At 44.8% G+C, this 16,386-nt stretch overlaps 1 protein-coding gene across 1 annotated transcript in view; it reads left to right on the top strand.

Annotated features, from left to right (window-relative positions):
* Nucleotides 1-8,522: 8,522 nt before the first annotated feature.
* Nucleotides 8,523-16,386, top strand: part of LOC137536939 (zinc finger protein 208-like) — a 35,802-nt gene continuing 27,938 nt past the window's right edge. Inside the window, exons 1-3 of the mRNA XM_068259110.1 lie at nucleotides 8,523-8,652; nucleotides 12,687-13,100; nucleotides 14,307-15,017. Of these exons, the coding sequence (XP_068115211.1) occupies nucleotides 12,767-13,100; nucleotides 14,307-15,017 (1,045 nt within the window). The 5' untranslated portion in view covers nucleotides 8,523-8,652; nucleotides 12,687-12,766. The remainder of the gene's footprint in view (nucleotides 8,653-12,686; nucleotides 13,101-14,306; nucleotides 15,018-16,386) is intronic.

Here is a 16,386-nt window from a genome sequence, read left to right as displayed (position 1 = left end):
CCCTTAGTGTGAATGAGCCCTCAGTGTGTTTGACTTTCTCCTCAGCCTCCTCCCTGGTGGAGAATAAGAGTAGGATCAACCAGGTAATGATATTAATACAAAAAACATCTTTGGAAAAGGGGATCTATGTGAAACGAATTGTATTGTATTTAGGAATACACATGCCACCCGTGCAAACAGTTTTCACCGCTTTGTGAATCAGGTCCATTGGATTCAAGCTAGTTCAAACTAAAGGTGCTTATTAATGGTACGATCTCCTGAATGATCAACCACACGATCAATCAAACACTTTTTATAGTGCTGATCAACAACAAACGATCGTTCTATCAATCCGGATTTTCTATCAAAAAAGACATATATCCAGGCACGTATTTTTTTCTTGTTACTGACCCCTGTGGCTAGGGTCAAATTCAGTGCACTCCCTGTCAGCATGCACACAGCTTATGCTGGTGTATGTGCATGGTGCACATGGACACATAACGTTAGCTCCCTTGTGCGATTGGTAAGATGCACTGTCTGTCCCAGGAGAGGACGTCAGGATGTGTGCTCCTAATCCATTGATAGGTTTGATGCAATGAATGTGTTTGCATGTCTGCGCTATGCATGTTACAGGGCCAGAGTTAGGACACCTATGTTTATCTGGGTACTTCTGCGCAGTATAGGTGACTAAGCATAAGAATGCATTCTTCTGTGAACTAAGACCCCGGCTTTTAACTTAGCCGTAGGGATAACAGTTGTGCCTGGATGAATGAATCTGTAAATGCATTTGTTTGAACATATGCTTGCGAGAGTGCGAAGGGTTAATAGATTTTCACATTAGAACAGGTATAGGAACTTATAGTATAGAAGGCTGAAATTTTTGTTACAGATTCTCTTTAAAGTAATCCTGTAAGGGAAAAAGTGCCAGGGAGGGGGGGGGGGGGGGGGTTACTTACCTCAGGAGGGGGAAGCCTCTGGATCCTAATGGGGTTTCCTCCATCCTCTTCAGCCTGAGGGATCCAGCGCTGGCAACCCCCAAACAGTGTGCGGCAATATTTGCCTCTCCACGCAGGCGCCGTACAAGTTTCTCCTCTGCTCTGGCAGAAATAGCGGATCCCAATCAGGTCTGCTCTACTATGCAGGCGCTAGTCGGAGCCCGAAGGGAAACTTGTATTGTGCCTGCGCAGGAGCATGGAGAGGTAAATATTCCTGCACACTGAAGCGCCACCCACCGGCAAGCTTGTCAGCGGATGTTCGGGGGCTGACAGCGGTGGTTCCCAGAGGAAGAAGAGGACAGGAGAAGCCTCATTAGGATCCAGATGCTTCCCCCTCCTGAGGTAATAATAATAATAAGTACCCCATAGGGCACTGGTGGCTAACCTTGGCACTCCAGCTGTGACAAAACTACAAATCCCATCATGCCTTTGCCTCCCCGAGTTATGCTTAGAGCTGTCAGAGTATTGCAATGCCTCATGGGACTTGTAGTTCCACCACAGCTGGAGTGCCAAGGTTAACCATCACTGCCATAGAGGCACTTTTTTCCCCTTAATAAAATAAGTGCTGCGGGAATGTGGGTAATCAAGAAACTGGAATGGAAAGGGTTAAAACTGAAGATTGTAACTCCCATTGTTTACACTACAAATATAACTCGCCAGCTGCCTGCACTTAACTAAGCGTTTGCAAATGTTACTATCACTGAGGTAGAGGGTTGATAACAAATGTAGAAGCAGTGGTAACAGTTTAGAAGCGCATTATTCAAACAGAGAGTAACGCACTCTGCAGCTGGTTTACTAACAGTATAGACACAGTGTTACAACTCGTACTGTACACATTGAAGGTAGCAGAGATCAGTATACACAGCAGCAATTTTACTATGAGTTTAGGTACAGGGCAACAGCTTGGGGTATGTTTCCACCGGCTGCCATCTTCTCTGTTTCCCCGCATGCAAATTCGGAAGCGGAATCACAGCCTATTGAAATCAACAGAATGTTTCTGATTCGCAGGCGGGCCGCGTGGAAAAAAAAACTTAGTCGTTTTTTTGCACACTGCATCCAGCCATGAATGATTGCCATGCATTGACACAGCAAGGGGTTCGGTGTGGATTCATATCAACATGAGTCTTCTCGGAGACAGATGCCGGTACTCCGTGGATACAGGGCATTATACTGTACAGTACATACTGGAAGTAGCAGTTATCAGAACACACTGCAGCTAGTTTACTCTTGGATTAAGCACACCGTAACAGTTCATACTGTACAGTACATATTGCAGGTGGCAGAGATCTGCACACACTGCAGCCAGTTTACAGTCAGTATGAGCACAGAGTAACCGCGTATACTGGATATACTGGAGGTAATAGAGATCAGCACACAGTGCAGCCAGTTTACTATCAGTATAGTCACGGTGTAACAATTTATACTCTACCTACTGTAGCAAAAATTAATTCACACTGCAGCCAGTTTACTGTCAGTTTAAGCACAAAGTGGCAGCTTATACTGCACATGCTGCAGGTAGTTTACTATTAGTATAGTCACAGTGTACCAGTTTATACTGTACATACTATAGCAGAAATCAATACACTGCAGCTAGTTTACTATCAGTATAGATGCAGAGTAAGAGCTGATACTGTACATAATGGAGGAAGCAGAGATCAGCACACACTACTATCAGTATAGATGCAGAGTAACGTCATATACTGGAGGTAGCAGACAGGGATGCTCATCCGGATTTCGGATATCTGGGTAACCCGGATATCCGATCATTTTTACACTATCCGTCCGGATTCCGGATAGTTGGACAGAAATCCGGATAGCTATCTGTGGATAGTTTCACGGCCGACCGGATATCCGCGGATTTCTCCCAGATATCCGCGGATTTCTCCCAGATATCCGCGGATTTCTCCCAGATATCCGCGGATTTTTCCCAGATATCTGAATCCAGATTACAGGTTCAATAGCAAAAAGGACCATCCAAAAAGGATCCCTCACCCCACAGCCCTGCACCCGGCATGTGTCTCATATGACTGTCTATAAGTAAGTATTAGGTTGGCAGGAATGGTTGCATGGCCACCTAGCTTTTCATCCTTCCCACCCTTGCCCTGGAATCTTCCAGACTTCAAAGTACTGTCCTTTGCTGTGTGTGAGGTTGTTGGTATAGTGGTGAGCATAGCTGCCCTCCAAGCAGTTGACCTGGGTTTGATTCCAGGCCAATGTATGTGAGCTTGCTTTTGACATACTACAAATCCCTGGAAGACGAGAGAGAGTGTGTGAGTGTGTGGTGGTGGGTTTTAAGCTTCTAAAACGGTTAAGAAGCCTTGAAAAGACTATTTCCTGTTTTCAATCCGGATATCTGAATCCAGCCGGATACTGGGGTCGGATATCTGAATTCAATTCGGGTTTAAAAATGTCAAACTCGGATATCTGGATATCCGGATCCGAATTAGTTCCAGATAGTGAAAAGTGGTATCCGAGCACCACTGGTAGCAGAGTTCACCACACACTGCAGCTGGTTTACTATCAGTAATCAGTATAGATGCAGAGTAACATCTCATACTGTTTATACTGGAGGTAGCAGAGATCACCACACACTACAGCTAGTTTACTATCAGTATCTATCTGATGTGTGTTGCCATCTGCACCAGTAGTGGCAGATAGTGACAGTTGATACAGTAGTGGCAGATTAACAGCTGATACTGGAAGTATCAGAGATCAGGTCACCACACACTACAGCTAGTTTACTACCAGTATAGATGCAGATTAACAGCTGATACTGTATATACTAGAGGTAGCAGAGATCACCACACACTCACTACAGCTAGTTTACCACCAGTATAGATACAGATTAACAGCTGATACTGGAGGCAGGGGTGCCTCTAGCTATTTTGTCACTCCAGGCAAGAAAACCTGTGGCGCCCCCCCCCCCCCTCCCCATGAAAATAATCATAATGTGGCAGCGTTTCACCCAAAAAATAATCATAATACAACAGTGTTTCACCAGAAAATAATCGTATTGCAGCAGATTTTTACCAGAAAATAATCGTAATGCAGCAGCGTTTCACCAGAAAATAATCGTAATGCAGCAGCGTTTCACCAGAAAATAATTGTAATGCGGCAATGTTTCACCAGAAAATAATCATAATGCGGCAGCATTTCACAAGAAGTTACACTTATTTTGGCAGCGTTTCACCAGAAAAATACACATAAATGCGGCAGCGTTTCACCAGAAAATACACAATGCGAGCAGCGTTTCACCAGAAAATACACGTAATGTAGGCAGCGTTTCATCAGAAAATACACATAGACAGGGCTCCACTTTTATGAGGCACAAAGGGGGACAGAAGTTGTTACAAAGGAGGACACAAGGAGGCATAAGGGGGACAGAAGGAGGTACACAGGGACAGAAGGAGTCACAATGGGGGACAAAAGAAGGCACAATGGGGGACATAATGAGACACAAATGAGGATAGAATGGGGTACAGGGGGAAAGAAGAAGGCATGAGGGCCACAAGGAGTTCACAAAAAAGGACATAAGGAGGCACAGGGAGCAGAAGGAGGCACAGGAGTAAAGAACAAGGCATAGGGGTACTGAAGGAGGCACAAAGGGGCAGAAGGAGGCACAATGGGGGGCAGAAAAAAGCACAAAGTGGGGCAGAAGGAGGCACAAAGGGTACAGAATGATGCACAATGGGGTACAGAAGAAAGCACAAAAGGGGGGCAGAAGAAGGCAGAGGGTGTGTAAGGAGGCACAGGGAGACAGAAGGAGGCAGAGTGGGACAGACAGAGCCACAGGGAGACAGAAGAAGGCACAGAATGAGGCACAGGGGGACAGAGGAAGGCACAGGGGACAGAGGAGGCACATGGAGACAGAATGAGGCACAAAGGGAGACAGAAGGAGGCAGAGTGGGACTGGAGGAGGAATAAAGGGACAAAGAAAGGCACAATGAGAAATAAGGAGACACGGGGTCAGAATGAGGCACAAAGGGGGACAGAAGGAGGCAGATGTGGTACGGGGGGACTGAAAAATGCACATGGAGACAGAAGGAGGCACAAAGGGAGACAGAAGGACAAACAGGGGGTCAGACATGGCACAAGGGACTGAAGGAGGCATAAGGAAACAGAAGGAGGCACAAAGGGGGAAAAGGGTGCACAAGGGGACACAGTGGCAGCTGCCTGCAACTTATGCTAAGCAGATGCAGCAGAAGCAAGTAATAGAACACCCACAGGGGAGGGGGGCTTCATTCAAGGGGCGGGGCTTAATCCAGCTACATGGTGCCCCCAGGACCAATGGCACTCCAGGCAATGGCCTGTACTGCCTATGCCTAGGAGCGCCCCTGACTGGAGGTATCACATTAAAGCTAGTTTACTATCAGTATAGATGCACAGTAACATCTTATACTTTACATACTGGAGGTAGCAGAGATCAACACACATGGTAGCTAGTTTTTTTTTTTTTATCATTACAGGCATGGTGCTTGTACTGTACATACTGAGGGAGAGCATGTCTGCCTCTTAGAAGATGTTGAAGTTTCCGGCATTATTGACTAAGGCTCAGTGTTAGTGCAGGGTAAGCACACCTCAATATACAATAGATGCACAAACACATTAAAGCTCAGTCCCAGGAACAGATGTAATTATACAATATCATGGCTCAGTATGCAGAGTGCTGAAAGGTTTGTATTTTGTGTCTCAGAGATTACATTTATGCAGCTAAAAACACTATTTAAAAAAATCAGGTCACATGACCTGAAGCACCCCAGCTGAAGAAGCTAATAGCAAGCTCTGTGGACAGGGCTGCTGCTGCTTCTCTTGACTCAGAAGACAAGGAAACAAGGACACCGAGAGCCCAATATAGTGTAGTATGTACTGTATTGGTATGGGGTGAATAGGTGGCACAATAAGTATCTTTATACTCACAAACACGGGCTGCCGCTCAGGCAACTACTGTAAATGCAGGTGGGAAGATTACACTTGTTCCCACTCAGGATTAAGAAGTTGCTCTCTGTAGATTGGAAAAGGGTGGTGGTGGTGGGGGGGGGGGGCGAACACCCCTCCACCAAGGATGGACTTGAGTACTGTATAAAAAAAGAGAGGCACCAAAAGAGTAAAATCCACTTAAAACTTTTAAAAGAAGGAGAGGTAGTGGTGGACTTACCTACTCCAAAAGGACACAAAAATGTAATAACGCTTAACGAAGAAATGTATTGATACACGCCACTACAGTTGTCGTGTAGTGTATCAATACATTTCTTTGTTAAACGACCCCACTTAAAAGCGATATCGCAATCGCTAGTGATTTGTGAGAGCGTTTTGCAAGCGATTTTGAGAGCGATTTCCCTGCTCCTATACAATTCATTAGAATGAAAACACTCCCAAAATGCTGCATGTCCTGTGACTGCGATTTCCTTAATTGCAATCGCTCTAGTGGAATCTGTCCCATCCATTTACATTGGCAGAGTGTTTAGGGAAAACGCTAGTGATTGAAAGCACTCCCTTAATGCTCAAAAAAAGTTTTAGTGGGTTCCAGCCAGGCCTCAGGTACCTTACGGGCTACTGAGCATGCATGCCCCCACACCTCCTCGATCGCACTTCTGTAGCCATGGGGCTCCTCGATCATGCTCCTGTAGCCCAGGAGTGTTCAGCGCATGTAAAGTTGTAATTTTTACAAACTGTGCAAGTGTAGAATGCTTCCGGCCACTGGAGTGCGATCGAGGAGCATGCGACCTGGGGCCGCCCATTCAGCTTTCAGAGGAGGCAGTTGCTGATGCTGAATAAACAGAACAGTACAACGACGAGGTACCAGAAGGACTACAGGGGGCTAGGAGAAGCCCAAGTAAGTTAAACTGAGCACATTACTTTCACTTCAAAGAGGAACCGTAGTTAAAATAACGTAATAAATAAAATTGCTTATTTATTTTCATTTTCAATGTTAATTTATAAATTATTTAATCAGTGTTTGTTTGCCCATTGTACATTTTTGTCCAATTTATATTCTGAAATGTAACACAGGTGGTGACATATTTTGATCTGTTCGGTGATCTCTACGGAATGTTTGGTTACTGAAAGTTCCAAAGCTAGTACAAAATTTACCTGGTCAGTCCCAGAATGCTCTTGGGAGGGGGTAGAATTTCACATAGCTAATCAGCCTAAGCTAAACATCACTGGGAGGGTGAGGCTACATTCAATATAGAGCAATATATAGATATAGGAAATGTTTCTGATGCTAAAACTAGGATAATTTCCATTAAAGTGGGACTCCTAAATAATTTACTGCATTCTACTATATGTCACTATAGTGTCTCTTTAAAGGACAGGCCCGGGTAATAAAAAAAAAACCTACTTACCTGGGGCTTCCTCCATTCCCTGGTAGTCTATGTGTCCCTTGCCACAGGTCCGCTCCCAGTCATTCACCTCCGCCTGCGCCAGAGCGTGGCGGTGCCGCTTGCGAGTAGCCTGGAGTTTTCTGCGCAGGTGCAGAAGTACTGTATCTGTGCAGAATGCTCCAGGTCACGCGAGAGGTGCGGCCACACGTGAGCGCAGCCTCAATAGCCGCCGACCTGGCGAGGTTGGCATCTGCAACGGATGGGATCGGCTGGGAGCAGAGCTGCGGCGAGGGACAGATAGGCTGCCAGGGGCTGGAGGAAGCCCCAGGTAAGTAGATCAAGTTTGTTTGTTTTTTACAGCTCGGATGAAAAGGATACGGAGGCTTTCATATGTATTTCCTTTTAAACAATATGCATTGCCTGGCTGTCCTGCTGATCATTCTGGCATCAGTAGTGTCTGAATCACACACCTGAAACAAGCATGCTGCAAATCCAGTTAAACTTTATTCAAATATATGTTTTGCGTGCTTGTTTAGGGTTTATGGCTAAAAGTATTAGAGGCGGAGAATCAGCAGGACTGCCAGGTGATCTGCGTTGTTTAAAAGGAAATAAATACTGCAGGTTTTCTAGCCACTAATGATCCAATCTTTTAACATGTTTGTTTTCCTTAACTTTCTCTGGTCCATGTCCAGCGTGGGATGCACAATGACTCCAGCAGAGAGTTTCTTCATTCACATAAGATGAAACACGGATTGTGTGGAGACAGGTGTGATGCTAATTAAAGAAAACAATTGTTTATGATTTTTTTTTTATAGGTCAATAAATGTGTCCTGGGCTGGCCAAATATTGTACAATAAGCTGTACCACATCTATTTTCACACTTTCTTGGATTTACTGCGTGGTATAAATATCATATGACATGCAGCTCTACATTGGACACTTTATTTTCAGTTATTCACTTTTCAAAAAGCATATATGATGCACTGTGAGGGACTGGCCCTTCCCCTCTGTCTTCCAGCAATGCAGTGTAATGATTATGCTGTCATTTTTACTTTCCCTGTGGTTACCATGGCGACAGCATCTGCTCCAGCCAACTGCAACCTTCTCTGCAGTCTGCGCCCACCGCACGCCTATTGGCTCCCGAACAGTGACGGTGCTCAGTGGTTGAATGATGCTGCGGATTATTGCCGGGAGGGCTCCTGGGTAGAAACCTGTGGGCTATGACGTCCATGTTTTGTACTGGCAGTTACGGTGTACCCATGAGCCTAGTGATTGGGAGCGGCGTGGAACGCACAGATCGGAAGTGGGTGGCTGTTTACATGAGATGGATGCCAGAGGAGAGGGAAAAAGTGCTGGTCAGTATTCGTTTTCCTTCATTCTGACCCCTCACCCTTACTTCGTTATTACATGTTACAAGAGTCTGCACTGCTGTATATATGCCTCCATTACCTCAATTACTATCCCCCTTCAAAAGCCTGCACTGCTGTATACTGTCTCTCCATTACTAACTACTACACACCTTTAAGAGCCTGCACTGCTGTATTCTGTCCCTCCATTGCATAGCTCCCAACTGTCCCTTTTTCGGAGCCCTGTCCCACTGTCCCTCTTTCCTCCTCATCTGTACCTCTTTCAGGACTTTGTCCCTCTTTCTATGTAAATATATATATTTCTATACTAAAATAGACTCTTGACTCTAGACTTTATTCACAACCGTTAGATTGATATATTACTAATTTTAAAAATGTTACTATGAAGGAAAATGAACCAGGATATAAAGGACCAGTGTGGTTTCAATTATAAAACAACATATGTTCCTTATGAAATCTTTATGGTATGCGTGACTAGAGGCATGGTGAGGGTGTGGCCAGGGGTGTGGCATGGGCGTGGCTTAAGTGTTCCTTTTTCTCATCTCAAAAAGTTGGGAGGTATGCATTGTCTCAACTGCCAACTCCCCTCGTTTTCCCCACAAGAGCTTGCATTGCTGTATCAGTGTTCTCCCCAGGCTCTTTTACCATCCGGCTGTCAGCGGCTCGTCTCCTCATCCTCCCCCTATGCTGTAGATAGGCTATTTTGTCAGTAGACCTGGTCCTCCATTCCATCCTCGCACCCAACCTGGCTGGAAAAAAATTCTGGGAATAACACTGCACTCTCTCAGTTGGATAGTAGTAGACAGCTGCCAGTTGTATGGTAGACAGCTTTGTAACTTGGATAGTAGACAGCTCTCTGTCAATTAGATAGCAGTAGACAGCTCTCTGTCAATTAGATAGCAGTAGACAGCTCTCTGTCAATTAGATAGCAGTAGACAGCTCTCTGTCAATTAGATAGCAGTAGACAGCTCTCTGTCAATTAGATAGCAGTAGACAGCTCTCTGTCAATTAGATAGCAGTAGACAGCTCTCTGTCAATTAGATAGCAGTAGACAGCTCTCTGTCAATTAGATAGCAGTAGACAGCTCTCTGTCAATTAGATAGCAGTAGACAGCTCTCTGTCAATTAGATAGCAGTAGACAGCTCTCTGTCAATTAGATAGCAGTAGACAGCTCTCTGTCAATTAGATAGCAGTAGACAGCTCTCTGTCAATTAGATAGCAGTAGACAGCTCTCTGTCAATTAGATAGCAGTAGACAGCTCTCTGTCAATTAGATAGCAGTAGACAGCTCTCTGTCAATTAGATAGCAGTAGACAGCTCTCTGTCAATTAGATAGCAGTAGACAGCTCTCTGTCAATTAGATAGCAGTAGACAGCTCTCTGTCAATTAGATAGCAGTAGACAGCTCTCTGTCAATTAGATAGCAGTAGACAGCTCTCTGTCAATTAGATAGCAGTAGACAGCTCTCTGTCAATTTAGATAGCAGTAGACAGCTCTCTGTCAATTTAGATAGCAGTAGACAGCTCTCTGTCAATTAGATAGCAGTAGACAGCTCTCTGTCAATTAGATAGCAGTAGACAGCTCTCTGTCAATTAGATAGCAGTAGACAGCTCTCTGTCAATTAGATAGCAGTAGACAGCTCTCTGTCAATTAGATAGCAGTAGACAGCTCTCTGTCAATTAGATAGCAGTAGACAGCTATCTGTCAATTAGATAGCAGTAGACAGCTCTCTGTCAATTAGATAGCAGTAGACAGCTCTCTGTCAATTAGATAGCAGTAGACAGCTCTCTGTCAGTTGGATAGCAGTAGACAGCTGAGCTCTCTGTCAGTTGGATAGCAGTAGACAGCTCTCTGTCAGTTGGATAGCGGTAACAACAACAAATAACATTTGTAAAGCACTTTTCTTCTGTAGGACTCAAAGCTCGTAAGCATGGCTCAGACCAATAATTGGCTGATTGGTAAGTCGTGGTACAGAGGAATTCTTCCTCTGTACCTCAGTAGACAGCTCTCTAGCAGTAGACAGGTCTCTCTCATTTGGGTAGCAGTAGACAGCTATGTCAGTTGGACAGTAGTAGACAGCTATGTCAGTTGGATAGTAGTAGACAGCTATGTCAGTTGGATAGTAGTAGACAGCTATGTCAGTTGGATAGTAGTAGACAGCTATGTCAGTTGGATAGTAGTAGACAGCTATGTCAGATGGATAGTAGTAGACAGCTGTGTCAGATGGATAGTAGTAGACAGCTATGTCAGATAGATAGTAGTAGACAGCTATGTCAGATGGATAGTAGTAGACAGCTATGTCAGATGGATAGTAGTAGACAGCTGTGTCAGATGGATAGTAGTAGACAGCTGTGTCAGATGGATAGTAGTAGACAGCTGTGTCAGATGGATAGTAGTAGACAGCTGTGTCAGATGGATAGTAGTAGACAGCTGTGTCAGATGGATAGTAGTAGACAACTCTCTGTCAGTTGGATTGTAATAGACAGCTCTCTAGTGCTCTCCGTAGGCTTTTTTTGCCGGGTGTTCCACATGGCTAATTGTGGTAAGCACCTGGCTGTCATCCTCATCCTCCTCGTGTGCTCTAAGGAAAGTTGCACCGTGCCCTCACACCCCACCTGCCTACTTTTTCTTTTCAAACGACTGGAAAAAAATTCTGGGGAGAATACTGCTGTATTCTGTCCCTCCATTACCCCAACTCCTATACCTCTTCAAGAGTCTGCACTACTGTATACTGTCCCTCCATTACCCCAACTCCTATACCACTTCAAGAGCCTGCATTGCTGTATACTGTCCCTCCATTACCCCAACTCCTATACCTCTTCAAGAGTCTGCACTACTGTATACTGTCCCTCCATTACCCCAACTCCTATACCACTTCAAGAGCCTGCATTGCTGTATACTGTCCCTCCATTACCCCAACTACTTTAACCCTTCAAGAACCTGCACTGCTGTATACTGTCCCTCCATTACCCCAACTACTATAACCCTTCAAGAGCCTGCACTGCTGTATACTGTCCCTCCATTACCCCAACTCCTATACCTCTTCAAGAGTCTGCACTACTGTATACTGTCCCTCCATTACCCCAACTCCTATACCACTTCAAGAGCCTGCATTGCTGTATACTGTCCCTCCATTACCCCAACTACTATAACCCTTCAAGAGCCTGCACTGCTGTATACTGTCCCTCCATTACCCCAACTACTATAACCCTTCAAGAGCCTGCACTGCTGTATACTGTCCCTCCATTACCCCAACTACTATAACCCTTCAAGTGCCTGCACTGCTGTATACTGTCCCTCCATTACCCCAACTACTATACCCCTTCAAGAGCCTGCACTGCTGTATACTGTCCCTCCATTACCCCAACTACTATACCCCTTCAAGTGCCTGCACTGCTGTATACTGTACCTCCATTACCCAACTACTATACCCCTTCAAGAGCCTACATTGCTGTATACTGTCTTCCATTACCCCTACTACTATACCCCTTCAAGAGACTGCACTTCTGTATACTGTCCCTCCATTACCCCTACTACTATACCCCTTCAAGAGTCTGCACTGCTGTATTCTTTCCCTCCATTACCCCAACTACTATACCCCTTCAAGAGCCTACATTGCTGTATACTGTCCCTCCATTACCCCTACTACTATACCCCTTCAAGAGACTGCACTTCTGTATACTGTCCCTCCATTACCCCTACTACTATACCCCTTCAAGAGTCTGCACTGCTGTATTCTGTCCCTCCATTACCCCAACTACTATACCCCTTCAAGAGACTGCACTTCTGTATACTGTCCCCCCATTACCCCAACTACTATACCCCTTCAACAGTCTGCACTGCTGTATTCTGTCCCTCCATTACCCCAACTACCCTACCCCTACAAGAGCCTGCACTGCTGTATTCTGTCCCTCCATTACCCCCTCCCCACACACATGAGCCTGCACTAATGTATGCTGTATCCTCTTTGACCCAGTCATACTTAGCCTTGAAGAGCCTGTACTGTTGTTATCTGTGGGTTTAGGGTGAAGAATTCATTGTCATGACTGAGAAGAAGAGACGTGTGTGAGGAGTGATCAGCAGTCTATAGAGTAGAGTGACAAAATGAAGGCTTTTAAAGATGAAGATGATTCCTGTGAAAAGGATAGCCGATGGCCTATAGAGGAGGGGGGCAAGATTGGGACAACTAAAAAAGAAGAGACGTTTGTGAGGAACAATCATCAGTTTACAGAGGAGAATGACATGATGAATACAAAAGAGGAAGAAGAAGAGACGTATGTGAGGGGGGATCAGCAGACAAGGGAGGAAAGTGACATGATGGGGACAATGAAAATAGAAGAAGAAGAGTTCTATTTGAAGGGTTTTCAGAAGTCTATGGAGAAGAGTAAAATGATGGAGATAATTAAGGAGGAGGCGTCTTCTTCAGATATTGTTGCAGGTGAGAAATGCTAAATTGTAAAATGGTTGAGCTTTATATGCTGAAAACTATTAAAAATCGATGTGCAGTGTGTGGCAGCAATAAATCCCTCTCTGATGAAATGTCGATTAGAGAGGGGTCTATCTTTTGGGCATGTCGGGAGAAAGTCTGCCAGTGTATGGCAGGCTTTACTCCTCGATCCTTCAATAGATGTCTCCCTGGTCAGAAATTGGTTGGTGTTTAGTCATCATTTTAACTTCATTGCACCACTTAAAGGAAACCTGCAGTGAGCGGAATACAATGGCTGCCATCTTCATTCCCTTATAAACGATGCCATTGGCCTGACTTCCGTGATGATGCTCTGCCTCTTTTCTCCTATGTCGCTGTCACTTACAGTAGGTAGAAAAAAAAGCTGACAGATCTGACAGATTTTGGACTAGTCCACCTCCTCATGGGGGATTCTCAGAAATACCTTTATTCATTACAAAAGCACTCCATGGAAAAAAGTTGAGAAGCCTACCTGAGGAAATGGAGTAGTCCAAAACCTGATTTTTACAACTTATTGTAAGCGACATTGGAAAAAATACATTTGGGCTGCTTTCACAGTGGGACGTTACAGGCGCACGTTAGAGCAGCCTGTAACGCAGCCCCACCGCACAGCAATGAAAAATCAATGGGCTGTTCACAGTGCCCAAGTTGCGTTGCATAGTAACGCTTAACGTCAAGACAACGTACTGCATGCAGTACTTTATACACGGCTAAGCCGCGTTAGACTGTTTGCACATGCTCAGTACGGGTGTTTTTTTAATTTTAGGGGCGGAGAGGAGGCGGGGAGAGGCCGCTACGTAGCCAGGCACATGGCTACTTAATATTCACTGCACTTGCAGTGTTTTCTTCTTGGAGCGGCCGCTGATTGGCTGGCGGGACCACGTGATGCGAGAGAGCTCCGCTCACGTGGTCTCCGCAGCGCCTCTGACAGAGCAGGCGCACCAAGAGCTGCTTGTAACGCGGCTCTTGGTAGCGTCCTGCTCCAACACCACCAGGCGTTGCGTTAGGGGCACGTTGTGTGCCATATAACGTCCCCTAAACGCAACGTCCTGGTGTGTAAGTAACCTAATAGTAAATTTTACTGTAAAACAAATGTACATTTTATACGCATGCATTTTCAGTTTCGCAATTTTTGGTGATAGTGGTCCTTTAACATTAACAACATGTTTTTCTCTCTAGCGGGTGGACTGGTCAGCAGGAGGACTTCAGAGGGATGTTCTCTTCCATTGTCACATTGTAATTTTAAAGGAGATGGTGTCACACAGTGCTCCCCAAGAGAAATCCCTGACACTCAGAGTGTGCAACACAAACATTTCACAGAGGACACAACAGATCTGTCTATTCCTGCGGAACCTATGGCCGAATCCCCCACTGTTTCTTTAGCTATTAATCTGAGCCTTCACAGCCCTGATATATCATCAGATCTCAAGGAACCATCTCATCATAATTCGGACACTGCAACAGGGGAAGATAGAAGTGTGTTTCTGTGTTCAGAATGTGGGAAATGCTTCCAGAAAAAGTCCTCCCTTACCGAACATCAGCGGCGGCACACGCAGGAGTGTCCATTTCCGTGTTCTGAGTGTGGGAAATCCTTCATACGGAAATCAGAGCTTCTCGTCCACCAGAGAGTTCACTCCGGCGAGAGGCCCTTTTCCTGTTCTGAGTGTGAGAAATCTTTCAAGACCAAGTATAAACTCATTAGACACCGCACTGTTCACACTGGTGAGAAGCCATTTTCATGCCTTGGTTGTGGCAGATGTTTTTCACAAAAAGAAACCCTGAATTCCCATTTAAAGACTCACATTGGGGATGGAAAATGGTCATGTTCAGAGTGTGGGAAACGTTTCCGTGAAGAAAGGTACTTTCTTAAACACCAGAGATTTCACACAGGTACGCATCCTTTTATGTTCCATTTTCAGGAACTGTTGCATAGTTACGTAGTTGGGTTGAAAAGAGAAATAGGTCTATTGAGTTATTATTATTGATTTATAAGGCACCAACATATTCCATGATGCTGTACAAAGTAAGAAACAAACATGGGATACATAATAATGCAGACAAATGGTAGACACTAATATGCAAAATACAGAATTGGTATCAAAATACAGAATCAGTACAAAATACAGAACTGGTAATTACAGTGACAAAAGTAACATGATAAATACAATGTATGATGAATTCCAAGACACAAAAGGGTGAGAGCCCTGCCCTTGCGAGCCTACAATCTAAAGGAATGGGGGAGACAAGACCCTAAAGGCAGTGTATTTTTAGGATATATAGTAGGAGTGCAACTTTTCCTTAGGTCAAAAGGTGAGCTGGCCTAAGGTAGAGCGTATGCTTGTCAAAAAAATGGGTTTTGAGGGCATGTTTAAAGATATTAAAGGTAGGAGAGTGACAGATGTGTTGTGGCAGGGGATTCCAGAGGAGGGGTGAAGCACATGCAATATCTTGTATACGTGACTGTGAGGAGGTGATTCAATAGGAGGACAAAAAAGGTCATGTGCAGATCTGAGATTGCGGTTGGGTCAGTATGTGGAAACAAGTGAGGAGATGTACAGGGTAGAGAGATAGTGGAGAGCTTTGTAGGTTAGGGTTAAGAGTTTGAACTGGATCCTCTGGTTAATTGGCAGCCAATGAAGAGCAAGACAGAGAGGAACAACTGAGGAACAGCGGGAAGAAAGATAAATGGGCAGCATGGTGGCGTAGTGGTTAGCTCTCTCGCCTTGCAGCACTGGGTCCCTGGTTCGAATCCCAGCCAGGGCACTATCTGCAAAGAGTTTGTATGTTCTCTCCGTGTCTGCGTGGGTTTCCTCCGGGCACTCCGGTTTCCTCCCACATTCCAAAAACATACGGATAAGTTAATTGGCTCCCCCTAAAATTGGCCCTAGACTACAGTACTTACACTACATAATATAGACATATGGCAATGGTAGGGATTAGATTGTGAGCTCCTTTGAGGGACAGTTAGTGACAAGATATATATATATATATATATATATATATACACTGTACAGCGCTGCGTAATATGTCGGCGCTATATAAATACTGAATAATAATAATAATAAATGAGACAAGCAGCTGTTATCAGTACAGATTGGAGCTGTGCCAGTCTGTTAGTTGATAGTCCACAAAGAAGTATGTTACAATAGACTAGACCAGTGATCTGCAAACTTGGCTCTCCAGCTGTCAAGGAACTACAAGTCCCACAATGCATTTGCTTTATGAATCATGACTATGACTGTCAGACTCCTGCAATGCA

Source organism: Hyperolius riggenbachi, chromosome 10, assembly GCF_040937935.1.
Source record: "Hyperolius riggenbachi isolate aHypRig1 chromosome 10, aHypRig1.pri, whole genome shotgun sequence".
Lineage (NCBI taxonomy): Eukaryota > Metazoa > Chordata > Amphibia > Anura > Hyperoliidae > Hyperolius > Hyperolius riggenbachi.
The sequence above is the reverse complement of the archived record's forward strand: the minus strand, read 5'-3'. Positions and strand labels throughout refer to the sequence as shown.